Here is a 15,594-nt window from a genome sequence, read left to right on the forward strand (position 1 = left end):
AATTTCGGGGGTTACCGGTTTAACTCAGACGGGATTCATTAGACCGAGGCCATGGTCATTGAACTCATCCGCTTTTGGGTATCTCAGGCAAAACAATCTAAAGCTTTTTTTTTGTCTGGATCCCAAAGGGTTGAACCATGATCCTCTTAACCAACACCCAGCCAACACGAACATCCTGCAGACGATGTCGTCATTCAATTTGGAGCTGCTTTTAACCGAATGAAAGCAGCGATTGAAGATGACCCAACTGTCCCAATAAAACGGACCTTCGACAAAATATTGGAAAAATAAGAAATTGTTGATGACGATGATGATGCTGAAGAACTGCCGGACTTTCCGCATATGAGGACAAGCTTGCAACGAGCGTGGGTGGCTGTTTTATTTCGTTGTAAACATTTTGTTGAGGTGTAATCATGAGTGTTGAATATTTTAAGACAAATCGGACTAACGGGCCTTCGGAATATGAGGCGGTCATCCCCCATGCTATAAGGGAATAACGTACATATAGACAAATCGTTCTGGTACTGTAACATGGACGGTAGACGACTCTCAGTAGTTGTAACTTTATATCTCGATGTATATACGAGAGTAGGTAATCTTTGTAAGGATGGATGTGGGATGGCTCTCCGACCCACCTTCATTCCGTTGCGACGGGGAAATTAAAATGTATATAATATTTGTTATCTTTGTTCCAACAAAACTGCAACCGGTCGAATCCGGTCAGATTATTTATAAACCTGATGTAATCACTATATAAATAAACTGGAAAACCCAAATAAATAATCGAATCGGTACCAACCCAACCCCCCCCCCCCCGTTACCACAGGGGGGTGCCACTAGGGAGGTGCCAGGGGGTGGTAATGATTATATAGGCGACGGGACTGCGCCAGAATCGGCAGTTTTATACTACTATTTCAAAAGATGAAATGCTCGCGAAAAATCTATTAAAAATTCTTAATCAAACCATATCAAAATAAGTATCAAACTTAATACAGGTGTTAATAAATAGTATGTTGTTATGTGAAATTATTTTTGGTCAGTGCCCCACCATCCCAGCCCAAGGGGCAAGTTTTTAACAGCCTGTTATCGAGTGACCACGGTCGTAAGTTCATGTAACATCTTTCCCCTGGTATGGGGTCCTAAAAGGGTTATAAAAATTAAATGTTCAAACATTAATTACAAAAATCTTTAGATAGAAGTTGTAAACTCCAATGGAAAGAAAATTATTCCAACATGATATATTTACAAATTACTCATACAAAACCTTTTTTATGACATAAACAATGATAGACCGATGGAAGTTCTACATGCGCATCACATGAAACACAAACAAGAAGGAGCTGGTTTGAAATTACAGGAGATCCCCTGAGTAATAACGAAGCTCCGTGGAATGGAGAAGAAAAACTGCAGGAAGTTTACGAAACAAAACGCTCCTCTTATATTAGATTATTATTAATACATTCTTAACGACCCGACAAAACAAAGGACATTAGGGCCACCAAACGGTAAAATACACAGCGATCCAAAAGGAAATAACATTAAACAAACTAAAAGGTAAAAGATAAATGTTAAAAATCTTAAATGGGTATGTTAACACAAAATATTAAAATGGTACGTCATAGTCTATTATAAAGACCTACATCTTTCAGACAATGTAGAATTTTACAAATCTCAACAGTTTCAAACGGGTTTTTAGACATGTAATGTTACGATAAAACATTCTCGAGTAGACAGAAGGTCACTGCAGTCCAATAAAAATGTTTAACGGTGAATGGCTCACCACATCCTATGCACCAAGGATTATCTTCGCCTTTCAACATATATGAATGTGTAAGGTATGTATGACCCATCCGAAGACGGCAAGGGCAACTTCGTCTCTGTGGTTGTCATATAATTATACAAAATGCAAGAGTAATGCATTTAATATTAAAAAGTTTGTATTTGATATATGTACACAAACAGTCTAGGTAATTATAAATGTTCGTATCAGATATGAAATGTAATTATAAATGTTCGTATTAGATATAAAATGTACACATCAGAACTGTGTATAATTGTTCGGATTACACTCGAGACACCTCAGGGCGCTTTGTATGTTGCTATGGTCTGGTTGCATGTGGCATGGAATGAAAATTTATATCTGGATGGCGAAGTTGATGCTTGAAACGTTTTCACTTATACGTAGAGCAATGCCTTTCCGTGTAGGTGTTAATTCTTGTGATTCCGGTTTAAGAACTGCCGAATGGTGACACATTTGTAGCCGTTGGAAAAGGCAGCAAAGGCATTCCCGCCGAGATGACATTTTTTATCAATGTTTCCATCTTTCAATGCGCTACCTATTTCTTCAATACAATCACAAAAGTTCATCCATCTTGACAGAGTCAAACTCACCCCGATCTTGCTAGGTTTGTCATGTTCCCATTCACGTATATCCATACGTTAAGAATCATTCCAGGTCACCACACGAACGAAACGACAGTTTCCAATTTAATCGCTATTAGAAGTCCATTCCCATTCGCATTCTGGTAGTTTTCAGGGGTTTTTTCTGCCTTCTGGCAGTACTTAGATTCTCTGGTGTAATCCATGATTATATGTTGTCCACTCTTTGCAGCGAGGGGTTATCTAGACGAAACACGAACATGAATGGACATGTACATAAGGTTCTTTGAATGAGAAACAGGAATAAACATGTTTAGAAGGTTCGCTGTAGCCGGTTCCACAAGCAGGAACACGAATCACAAACACGGGTACATGTACGCATGCGTAGTAATAATAAGGCGAACGTGTACCAAGAGAGAATTTAACTATCGATTCGGAGATTAATTAATTCTGTCTCCATCTCGAGATAACTGCTTCTTAATATCAATTTGCAGTTGATTGATCTTTTGAATATGCAAATCTAACTTTTGTTTTATTTCTCCGCGAACACTCATTCTAATTTCACCATTTTTGTAGCATTATATTCATTCGTTGCAACCACCGTTCCGTTTTTAAATGTGCTACTCGCCATTCGTCACTTCGAATATTTTACTGATCGTTAATTTGAATTGATGTAAAATCAATTGTCTGCTTAAAAACTTTTATAAATACGTTACAGTTTATTTTCCCGCGTGTTTTTTTCATTCATATAAAGTTCATAAGCGTAGCACAAATCAAAGATTGTAATTGATTAGATTGATCATTCGCCATCACATTCATGTACACAACTGTACGCACCCGTTAATACCCGTGACTATACAACTGTTACGTGACAATATCTATACAAGGTTTTTGACCGCTTTTGACTTGTTTAACATTTTTCAGCTTTCCCAGAAATTGCGTTACGCCTGTTTATCCATGACAATTACAATGTTTACAAACGTTTCACACCTTTGTCCCATTTGAGTATATCTATTCATCGTCTGAGAGATCATCCAACAATGACTATCATCGAACGACACGTAACACTCCCTTCTATAAGCTCCAGCTGGTCCAGTGGGCATGTTTAAACACGTTTCCATTCTCCAAGAAATCACAAATCAAAGCTAACTTAAGATTTTCATTTGCCTGTTTACAAAAGATACAAATGAGAAGGTGTGTTTCATACATTTACATGGACAAGTTACTCATCTGTGTTTTGAATTTCAATTATTATAGTTTGATTTAAATAGTGTAAGGGTTATCTCCCCTTTCCGGTAATTGTTCTGTTTATTTCTCCTGTAGGCCTCTCCCTGCCGAGTTGGCGTCCTTAGTAATCGTGTTTGTTTGCAAAATGAAGACAAAAATCGTAAACACACACAAAGATTTAATATTCTCTACGAGTCGGACATTACATAAAACACAACTACAAACACACTACATTACTAGCGGGAGTACGGCTAAGGGAGAACTAGTGCGTCAATGCGCCCGGCGCTAACTGCAAGATACGGGCGTAACGCTGACGTTACGCCGTCGAATAATAACAATAGTTCCCTGGCAAAACTAAGGCCAACTTAACTAAGGGGGAACACACTTCGCCATCATCCTCGCCCGTCCCACAATACGTTCCTAGGCGCCCTAGTAACCTTCGGCCCAGCTCCCGGCGTCCGCGTTACCCCTTACGCCAATAACTTCCCGGCGTCCGCGCCAAAATCCTGTACTGTTCACTGTGGCAATCCCGGACGTCTGGCGAAGTGCGCTTTCCCCTTTGAGCTTTACAATTATTCAATAATATCTCACCATCAACAAGGCCTTCCTGCTTTGACTCCAGCGGAAGAGAGGACCCCGATGTTCCAACAACCCGGCCTTATATACCCGTAATAAATAACCTAGCTAATAAGGTCGTACTCCCGCTCAACTTCACAGGTGTGCTACGCATGACTACATTTCTATAGGACTGTCACGTGCACGTGATCGGTCACTGAAAGTCGAACTTAAACCCCTTGACAATAATACAATACAATAGGAATTAACGAATACAGGTAACGCTTGTAACAAACTAAGGAGCACTTGCTTTACATAACATACCGAAATCACGTTAATAAATATCAATTGATAATAAGTTATTTTACAGTTACATTAAATCACAAAACATTACATTACCCATGCCTCCGGGTTGGACGTCTCGGCCAACACTACATTAGCTTTACACAATACATACAAAAATAGACATAAATCATTAACCCACAAAATTTTGCAATCATATTCATACAGTCAAAATTACAATCTTTCAACAAAAGCATGTAACCCAACCATACTTTCCAATACCAAACACAAAAGACTTTTTCTTTCACACTCTCTTACAAACCATACAGTCTCCCTTACTCTGTCTCACCTCTTCAATTCACACTCGCTCCCTTGCTGACTCATTCAAACTTAATCTAGCTGAAACACACACACAAAAAAATAAATGTCCATCAGTTTATATCAGTTACGTAATACCCTCTAGTTCATCCCACGTCACCACATGAATGCTCGATCGAACGATTGTCTCCCCGTCCACGATCGTCGTCCTAACTGTCGATTCCTCGCGTCTATGGTGTTTCACTCTTACGGAACTCTGTATAACAAGACTTCGCCGTTGCGGATCCGCCTGAGCCGTCCCTGCGTCCTTCTGTCCGTTAATGGCGTCATCTTGGTCCGCGTCAACGTCGGGAAACAAGGCTATCGCAGGTGAGGTTGAGGACATTTTGTCCCTTGGTGGTTCACTTCTCTTCCTCGCTGCTGAATCCTCAGTGGTGGTTTTCGATGAGCCGATCGGCAGTGGGGCGGTCTTTGGCGAGCTAGAAGAGATTGGAGAAACTAATGCTTCCACCCGGTATTGCCTTGTTGCCACCGATACTGATATGTCTGGATCTGGCCCTATCTCGTCAACATTTGTCTGCTCCACGCTTCCGGCGGCTGCTGTCACTGGATTCGATTTCCTCTGTGTGTTCTCCGTAATTTCGATAGTCTGCTCTGCGCTGTCGTACGCTTTGGGCTTCCATCCTGTGTTGACGATGTTTTTCTGGTCCTGGAATGAGACGACGGTCGCTCCGATGATTCGCTGTGAAAGCGTTTTCTGTGCCTTTCCAGGTCGGCCTTACGCCCGCACGTCCTGTTGCACTGATCGCACTGGAATCGACAAGGAGATCGACTCCTTCCCCGCCCTCTGTCTGCTGAGTCTCTGCGGTCCCTAGGTACATACTCTTCAGCCTTACTTTCTTTCGCTGCGGAGCAGTGTACAATGTGCATTTGCAGGCATCGCATTTCCCAGAATGTCTTCTTACATGCAAAGCATTCCAATCTAGGTGGTCTGTTTCCTCCCATTTTCTAAAAATAATAAAAGAAAAGTGACTCCTACTGATTCTGATAAATATGATACATGTAAAAATCTTGAAATTTCTTAGGAAGTGATCGCGCACGTCGAGGTCGCGTACTACTACCCATAGCTGTACTCCCAATGTTAGTTAGCAATTCAACATCACCTGGACCAGCAGAAAGAGTTTCAGTTAGTTCCTCTGTTAGATTTTCTTCAGCATCTGAGTCTACTTCGTCCTCCCCACTTCCAGCCGACTCCGGCATTGTGCCAAAATAAACGTTTCTTTTACGGCAGGGTTTTAAACGATCGACATATACAATCTGCTTTCGTCCACCGCCATAAGGACAAACTTCGTATGTCACGTCGGACACAATTTTTGTAACAGTGAAAGGACCGCGCCAAAACGACGTCAGTTTTGGACTTGTTCCGGGCTTTACTGTCAGAAAATAAACCCACACGCGATCTTTTGGTTTCAGCTTTCTGCTGACTGACCTACGATCGTAATACTTTTTTTGACGCAGAGCGGACGATCGAGTAAACTCGCGCACGTAAGTATATGCCTGCTGCAATGATTGCTGGACGAAGGTTGCCCACTGTCCAACATCTTTTTTGTCCTTTTCAGGTAGCTTTCCCATCATTACGTCTAGTGGCATAGTAATCTCCCGACCAAACATCAGGTAATTTGGTGTGAAGTTCGTGGAATCATGTACAGATGATCTATACGCCATCATCAAATATGGCAATTGTACATCCCAATCGGTTTGATTTTCATTTACAAATGATTTCAGCATTTCTTTCAGCGTCCTGTTGAATCTTTCAACCATCCCGTCGCTTTGTGGATGGTACGCTGTTGTCCGAGTTCGTTGAATACCCAACAGTTCACATATCTGTTTAAAAAGAGCACTTTCAAATTGACGTCCTTGATCTGAATGTATGTATGTTGGTGTGCCAAATCTGATGATAACCTCTTTAACCAGTATGTTTGCCACGGTTATAGCTTCTTGATTTGGCATTGGGAAAGCTTCTGTCCATTTTGTAAAGTAATCTGCAATTACCAAAACGTACTGGTTCCCATCCTCTGTATATGGCAAAGGCCCTGTTGGATCTACTGCGACGCGTTCCATTGGAACGCCGCTTAACGCCAACTGCATTGGAGCTTCCGTCGTTTGACTCGTACGCTTCCCTCTTGCGCACTTTTCACAACTAATAATCCATTGCCGCACGTCTTTTTGAAGCCCAGGCCAGTAGTAACCTTGCCGCAATCGCTTCAAGCTTCTGCGAATGCCTAAATGTCCTCCGCTTCTTTGATCATGGATTTGCTTTAGGACGGTTTCTCTCAAGTGCCGCGGCACCACAATCTGCCAGGACAAGCTATGCTTACTAGTGTCGTTCCACGACCGGCACACAATTCCGTCTCTTATCCGAAATCGGTCGAACTGCGCCCAATATGACTTCGGTTCTTTTCCTTCGAGGCCCATATCCTTCCAGTCCGGCCGTTTTTGGTTCTCTATCCAAGTCTTGAGTGTTGCAATTGCTTTGTCTTTTCCTTGATCTTCCTGCATAGACACATTCCGATCCTGTTTTTCTTGGTCACCAGTTGCCATACGTACAAGCTTTTGTCCTTTATCATTTTTTCCGGTTTTCATGCCGCACTGAGGGCACGGGATACGACTTAATCCGTCTGCATTGCCGTGCTGCTTACCAGGTCTGTGCTGAATGTCGAACTCGAAAGTTGACAACGTTTCGATCCACCTTGCTGTTTGCCCTTCAGGTTCTTTCTTTTTCATAATCCAACGTAACGCGCTATGATCAGTTCGAACCAGAAATCGTTCGCCCGTCAAATAGTGGCGATAATACCGCATAAAGTAAACGGCAGCGAGCAATTCTTTGAGAGTGACACAGTAGCGCTTTTCACTCTTGGTTAATGACCTACTTCCGTAGCAGATTACAAGCTCTTGATTATTTTGTACCTGTGATAAAACTGCACAGATATTGGAATGGCTAGCGTCTGTATCAACAATAAACGGCAACTCGAAGTCTGGGTGTGCTAGTACGGGAGATGCTGTAAGCTTTGTTTTCAAAAATTCAAAAGCATTCTGGCATTCGTTTGTCCAGACAAACTTTTCTGTTTTGCATGACAGTTTGTTGAGTGGTGCCGCTATCTGCGAGAAGCTCTTGATGAATTTCCGGTAATAACTGCAGAGGCCTAGAAAACTTCTTACTTCCGTTGGAGATGTTGGTACCGGCCATTCCCTGACTTTTGCAGTTTTCTCTGGATCGGTCTCTACCCCATCCTTTGATACAACGTGTCCAAGAAACGACACCTTTTGAGAGAATAGAGTGCACTTCCGCGGTTTCAGTTTGAGCCCAGCTTTGCCTAGACGTTCAAACACCTTTCGCATGTTGTTTATACACTCCATAAATGTCTTTCCGTGTACAATTATATCGATTAAGTAAATGAGACACACTTCCCATTGTAATCCAGACAAAACCACTTCCATAAGGCATTCAAACGTCGCTGGGGCGTTACACAAACCGAACGGTAACACCGTGAACTGGAAGAGGCCCTTTCTTGTCACGAAAGCGGTTTTCGGTTTATCCGAGGGTTCCATGGCAATTTGCCAGTACCCTGATGAGAGATCTAGAGTAGAAAACCATTGTGCGCCGCAAAGCTTGTCAAGCAAATCATCGATCCTCGGTAACGGGTACGCATCCTTAACTGTTAAGTCGTTCAGAGCACGATAGTCAACGCAAAAACGGGTACTGCCATCTTTCTTTTTAACAAGGACTATTCTGGAAGCCCACGGACCACTTGCTTTTTCCACGATGCCCCTTTCAAGCATTTCATCAACCTGACGATCCGCTTCTTTTTGAGAATGAAAAGGCAAACGCCGTGGAGGCTGTTTAATCGGCTTCCCTTTTCCGGTATCGATTTTATGTTTTACAATTTCGGTTTGGCCGAGATCTTGGTCGTCCTTAGAAAACAAATCCGAATATTCACACAGTAGTTCTTTTACGGCTTGAGCTTGTTCCGCGTCCAAATAGACAATTGTGTTTTGGTAAAGCTTCTGGAGATGTTCCGGGACAGTTTTTGCCGTTTTATACGCTGTTACTTTCCGAATGACTTGTGAAACTGGCTCGAACTTTCCTACTGTTGTATCTTTGTAAAGTATTTGAATTTCATCCGTGGGGTTTAGTAATCGTATAGGGATGATCTTTGTTCCTTTGGTAAGTGTTCGCCCTAAAATTGCGTTGCCGGTTTTAATTTTTTCATCTATAGATTCTACTATTCCATATGTCTGATGAAGACCTTCACCGCCCGGTTCACCTTTCGTAATCACTTCGTGACGTGGTGGAATGACTATGTTTTCTGCAATACTAACCCTGCTGCAGCCGAACTTCCCAATTAAACGACAATGGATCACCTTCCCAGAAATGGTTAGAGTGTTCTGTTTTAGATCTACATGACAGTCGCTTTGTCGCAAAAAGTCTAAACCAAGAATACTGTCCGCCGTAATATCTGCAACAACCGCTTCTAGACGCACGGCATGATTGCCGATTGTAACCGAAAATTCCGACTTCCCGAAAATTGTCATAGGATCCCCATTTGCCGTTAAAATATCTCGCGGAAAGTCATGTAATCCAGGTCTATCATTTTCAGAAATCCCTTGATATACATCGTGCGAAAGAAGCGTCAAAGTGGCGTACATTCCTGCCTCCATTTGATGGTACCCTGCTCCAATATTAGCTCGCCTGGCGTTATTTTCGGCGCGCGCATTCTGCCTCTTTGAACAATCACGTATGTAGTGTCCTGATTCGCCGCAGAAATAACATTTACGCCCTCCTCTGTTCCATGGGCGTTGTTGGTGTTCTTTAAGGTATTTGACTTCATTTGCCAATTCTTCTACCACAGATTGCAATGTTGTTAATGCGTCCAGTTTCTTTTCCTGCTTCATCACATTACTTGACTCAGCCACCCTGGCATGTGGCTTATAATCTGAGCGACATCTTTCAGCTTTCTCGAAAGCCTCTAATTCTACCGCCGACCGGACAGCGTCGTTCAGATCAGCAGGCCTACTCTGTTGGACGCGTATTCGTAACTCAGAACTAGGTAAGGCGTCAATGAAAGAATCTTTAGCCAGGATTTGCCAGATTTCGGGTGTGGCGCTACGATACGCCAACTGCGTAAGTCTCAATATACCCTGTGCTAATTCTGGTAAACTTTCGCCGGGTTTTGCGCAACGACTCTTTAACTGTGCACGATATAATTCTGTTTGGTTTTCGGGAGAAAATCTCTGTTGCAATGCCACGCATAACGAATGATAGTCTGATCTTTCGGTAGACGTAACGCTGACGTTACGCCGTCGAATAATAACAATAGTTCCCTGGCAAAACTAAGGCCAACTTAACTAAGGGGGAACACACTTCGCCATCATCCTCGCCCGTCCCACAATACGTTCCTAGGCGCCCTAGTAACCTTCGGCCCAGCTCCCGGCGTCCGCGTTACCCCTTACGCCAATAACTTCCCGGCGTCCACGCCAAACCGCTGTACTCTGGCGAAGTGCGCTTTCCCCTTTGAGCTTTACAATTATTCAATAATATCTCACCATCAACAAGGCCTTCCTGCTTTGACTCCAGCGGAAGAGAGGACCCCGATGTTCCAACAACCCGGCCTTATATACCCGTAATAAATAACCTAGCTAATAAGGTCGTACTCCCGCTCAACTTCACAGGTGTGCTACGCATGACTACATTTCTATAGGACTGTCACGTGCACGTGATCGGTCACTGAAAGTCGAACTTATACCCCTTGACAATAATACAATACAATAGGAATTAACGAATACAGGTAACGCTTGTAACAAACTAAGGAGCACTTGCTTTACATAATATACCGAAATCACGTTCATAAATATCAATTGATAAGTTATTTTACAGTTACATTAAATCACAAAACATTACAATAGTAATCCCTTGATATTCTAGATTTCAAATAATGATGTCTCAAAAGGCTATTTCGTTTCCGGGCTTAAGTGAACAAATAATCACACCTCGACCGGCCAGCTAAACAAAAACTCACACCCGTAACATTGTTGTAGAGTATGTTTACTTGAGGATCATTTTTGTGACATATGGAGAATCATTTTTTTGACACATGGAGGATCATTTTGTTGGGGTCAACAAGCGACCTAATACACTACTGGGACTCTCAGGCTGATAAAGCCTGATATCAAAATGGTCATATGATAATCTCGCACAAAAGTCAGGGGAACATATCGTAGACATACTGTCAAAATGTCGTATCTACACATTTTTTCAAAATCCAGTTTTTACACTATTAAAGTATTTATAATCAATTACACATACTGTCAAATATCATTGTTCTACTCCAATCAGAAATGGTATAACACACGACAAAATGCTTTCTTCAAGGAAGAATTAAGAGTAAGTGTTCGTGTTGTTTTGCCTCTATAGGAGTCAGTTCTGTTCGTTAATGACTTTCAAAGATTTTATGATATTTGTTGACATATCTCTGGATTTTCATCATAATTATCTTGTTGTTATTAGTGTCCAAAATATTGGAACATACAAATGTCTGCTCCCAGCTAAAATTTTATGTAAGTGAATGAAATCAATGTTCTTTTATATCAGTTGTATTTTTGTTTTCATATAAAACATATTTGATACTTAAAAACTCAATATCAAAGGTTATTAAAGACCATTTTGAAAAGGAACGTCAGATACGACAATTTGGTATTGTAAAGATTGAATTATACACACAGATACTACAATTTGATAATTGGTTCCAGACAGAAAGATTATCTGAAAATCCATTTTATAATGTATTTTAATAATTTTCAAAGTGTAAAACAAATGTAAGTAATACTTGTAGTTTAAATTTGTAGAAATATCATTTATTTCTGTTTTATGTGATCGATATACATTCCGTCACAGCGTCTGTCAAACATGTATGTATAGCATTTAAATAACACAAATTTCAGTATATAAAATAAAAAAATCTGCAGCATTTTCTTATTAAGATGAAGAAATATACATTTTTCTTTCAGAAAAAAATGACATGTACAGCTAATTCTTGTAAATGGCAACGATCATCCGCAGACATTTCAAAGCTGTTATACCGTGAAAAAACTTTTCTTAAGTTACAACAACAAAGACAACTTGGACATTTTAGCTCTAGAAATAAACACTTCAATTTCATACAATACTGCTACTATAATCTGTATCCTGAAACCACACCAAGATATTTCATTACCTCAAGGATTGGAGATAAGTTCAAATTAGCGGAATTCAAATTTCATCCTTATTGTAGAAACGGTTGTTGAATCTTAGTTCCAGAGGAAAATTAATAGTACAGTTATCGTTAGCCAGCAAACCCAATGTGGATATCCAAGATAAAATTTCTCAAGAAATGTGAAGTCTTAAATCTAAAATTACAGCAACAACTGACATCCATTCATGTAAATCTCAAAATTCTTTTGATGAAAATTCTACTCATTGTATCATTCAATGCAAATCCATAATTGTACAGAAACCTTCATGTTCAGAAACATTTTCTGATGAAAACAACATTGAACGGGATATCACCTGTTATGAAGATGAAGATTTTAGCGATGACCAGATCCAATCAAACAGAAGAACTGACTGTGAGGTGAATTCGGAATCAGCCGATATACTGCCATCAAACTGGTGGGTTTGAAAGCGACCATAAACAATATAGTACTCTTGACGATTCAACAGGAGACCCAGATTATTGCCAGGAATCAAGCGAAGAATCATCTGGCATTGTTGAATCAGATTCAGATCATCAAGTCAACCCTGTAATAGTAGAAGAATTGCAAGCAAAGGGTAGAAAACGATGTAGAGATGAAAGTCAATGCAAGAGAAATGTTGAGAAACGAAAAAGAATTGAAGGTAAAGAATACAGAGGCATGATTAAAACTGACGAGGGAAAATGGAGTCTTTCAGCCGAACGTAACAAAAGAATTCTAACACCTAAGGGCTGTACGAAGAAATGTGATCACTCTAAAGTTAAAAAAATGTCACTTGTTTAGCGAGGAGGAGCGACAGGAAATATTCTCTAGATTTTGGGAGAAACATAATTGGGAGCAGAAGAAAATTTACATACATTTGTAAATTCACTTGTCTTTTCTGTGTCAACAAACGAAAAACTAAGCCAGATGAAAGTAGGAGACGTCAAAGTTTTAGTTATTTTCTGCGGAAAATTGGCGAACAATATCGTGTTTGTAAAATATGTTTTTGTCAACACTTTCCATTGGCGAAAGAACGGTTTATAATTGGTTGAAAGCATCAAAAGATGGAATTCCTGAAAGTTCAAATGGTTCATTCTCGCTTAGCCAACAATCTGAAATTTACCTGTACTACCTGGCAAACATGTCAAATTTTACACCCAAGTGATTTTCAGCTATAGTCTACTTTCCTTGACAGAAAATATAATATGACTAGTTGAATATGATTTATAAAATAAAGATTTAAATCAATTCATGTAGGAAATCATATTTAAATCTTAAATGTTTGCTGCAATTACTCAATATATATGTACTAAATTCTACATGCATTATGTAATATATTATAAAACCTTAATCTCATGAGTTTAAATTGCGATATCAATAAGAAATGTATTTACAAGTGTTTTAATCAATATTTTTTTCCAAAATGACAGATTTAGAACTGAAAACGCAAAAAAATCTATTCCGTGATATAAGTAATTCTAAAATATATAATATCCTATTAGATGTTGTTGTGTCTTCTGTTAATCACTTACATGATTGATAAAATTGTTAAATATAATTAGATATTGTTAACATTAATTACTTAAATGTTGTTTTATCATTTGATAGTCCGTTCGTGAAATAATGGTAATTATGCACCTAAATGTTTACTTAATATACTAGTGTTGTTGTAACTCATAGTAATTAAAACATGGATGTGATGACAGAAGACATCAAAGCTTGGATGGGTTACCATTTCTTCTTGGCTTTGGTGGGTTGGAATTAAGATATAATATATCAAAGGTCTTGCGCTAATTTTCATATTTTCAAATCGTTCATATTCAATGATGGCTAATGCATAGGTTAACATCAACTTCATAGAAAATGGAAGGGGTGGATACTATGATCTTTGTGCAGGCTACATGTTTTCAGTCAGGACCAGACGTAATGATAGGGTTGATTGGAGATGTGTACAGAGACCGTGCCCGTCCACTAGCTTTGTGGAACCATAATGACAACGATGGCCCACGGACAACAAATCATGTTGAGGGATGGCACAGCAAGGTTAACAAGCTCTGTCAGCATGCGCACCCGAACATCTTTGCGGCTGTTCAACTTCTGAAGAAAATTAAGAATACCGATGAAGCAAAGATGATCCAACTTACGACCGGAGGTAAACCATGACCAAGAAGAGGAAATACCGGCACATAAACTCTCGCCTTAGTCAACTAAAGGACCCATACAAAAATGGACATATTGATGTGCTCGGTTATGCTGATGCTGTTTCCCACCACAATTAAACATATTGTTAATTACAGTGATGGATGTGGATATCAAAACAGAAATATTATCTCAAATGCACTTCTCAATTTGGCAGTAAAACGGAATGTAACAGTAAATCAAAAGTATCTGGAAATGGTCATACGCAAATGGAGGTGGATAGTGTGCACAGCGTCAATTAACGAAAGCTGAAAAAGAAACCCGTTTATGTACCGCAGAATTACACTGATGTCATCCATATTCTGTGTTATACGATGACTAAAAAATTATTCAGACAAAGTTCTACTCATATATTCTCCCAGGACCTTCGACGGCTGTTTCCATAGCATGGAGACCAATTACAGATGATAGGTCAAAGAGTATGTAAAGATGGTTACGCTAGTTCCAAAATTATTAATATTATTACAGTTTTAACGGCTCGTCAACACATAAAAGGTTATTAGGGCCATTATTTCAGTACTTATTTAGAGTTATCGCAAAAAAAAAAAAAAAAAAAAAATGAAAGTTGAACTTATTCGTTGTCGTAATGGCCGTCGTTAGCGATAACTAACTGAACAGTTTTGCATTGGTAAAACTCGACTTCAATCCATCTTGAATCGGAAGACCGACATATTACAGAGCTATGAGGAAAACAAAGGAAATGACAGAAAACTACTCTGGGTTAGATCACCATCAGAGGAACTTAATGAACTTAAGTGGGACTGGTTTCAACGGATACGTGCACAGCACATTCCTGTCTCTGGACCCATATTGCAGGAGAGAGCTCTTATCTACACACAGGAACAGGGAATCACAGAAACTGACTTTAAGGCATCTGATGGATGGTTGCAGAGATTTCGGAAGAGACTTAACATTTCATTTGCTAACATCTGTGATGAAAGTGCTAGTGTTTCTCAGGATGTGGTGTCAGAATGGAAAGACAAGCTGTTAAATATTATCTGTGGATATGATGCTCGTGACATTTACAGTATGGACGAAACTGGCCTTTTCTTCCGGTCCTTACCTGACAAGACACTATGTATTCGAGGAGAGGAATACAAGTGAAGGAAGAGTCAAAAGACAGAATCACTCGTTCTGTGTTGTAACCTGGAAGGCGACTTTGAGAAGCCTCTTATCATCGGAAAGTCCTTAAATCTCCGATGCTTCAAGAACATTAGGACTTCTCAACTCTGTTACCTGGCGTGCAAACAAGAAGGACTGGATGACCGAACAGTTATTTAGGAAATGGGTAACTGATTCGGACAGACGTATGAGGCTCGCTCGGCACCACATCCTGCTATTCTTGGACAACGCCCCTTCTCATCA

At 40.1% G+C, this 15,594-nt stretch overlaps 1 protein-coding gene across 1 annotated transcript; it reads left to right on the forward strand.

Moving 5' to 3' along the window:
- The first annotated feature begins 14,189 nt into the window (after nucleotides 1–14,189).
- Nucleotides 14,190–15,333, forward strand: LOC132549470 (jerky protein homolog-like). The gene is made up of 2 exons (XM_060213408.1): nucleotides 14,190–14,291; nucleotides 14,908–15,333. Exons 1-2 carry the CDS (start codon nucleotides 14,190–14,192, stop codon nucleotides 15,331–15,333), a joined length of 528 nt encoding a protein of 175 aa, XP_060069391.1.
- Nucleotides 15,334–15,594: the final 261 nt, after the last annotated feature.

Source organism: Ylistrum balloti, unplaced genomic scaffold, assembly GCF_031769215.1.
Source record: "Ylistrum balloti isolate Yb309-2 unplaced genomic scaffold, AGI_CSIRO_Ybal_v1 Utg370058, whole genome shotgun sequence".
Lineage (NCBI taxonomy): Eukaryota > Metazoa > Mollusca > Bivalvia > Pectinida > Pectinidae > Ylistrum > Ylistrum balloti.

Coding starts and splice junctions, on each gene's coding strand:
- LOC132549470 (XM_060213408.1), top strand. CDS start 14,190: ATGACCAAGAAGAGGAAATACCGGCACATAAACTCTCGCCTTAGTCAA. Junction 14,292..14,907: donor TGCTCGGTTATGCTGATGCT/GTTTCCCACCAC, acceptor GACATATTACAG/AGCTATGAGGAAAACAAAGG.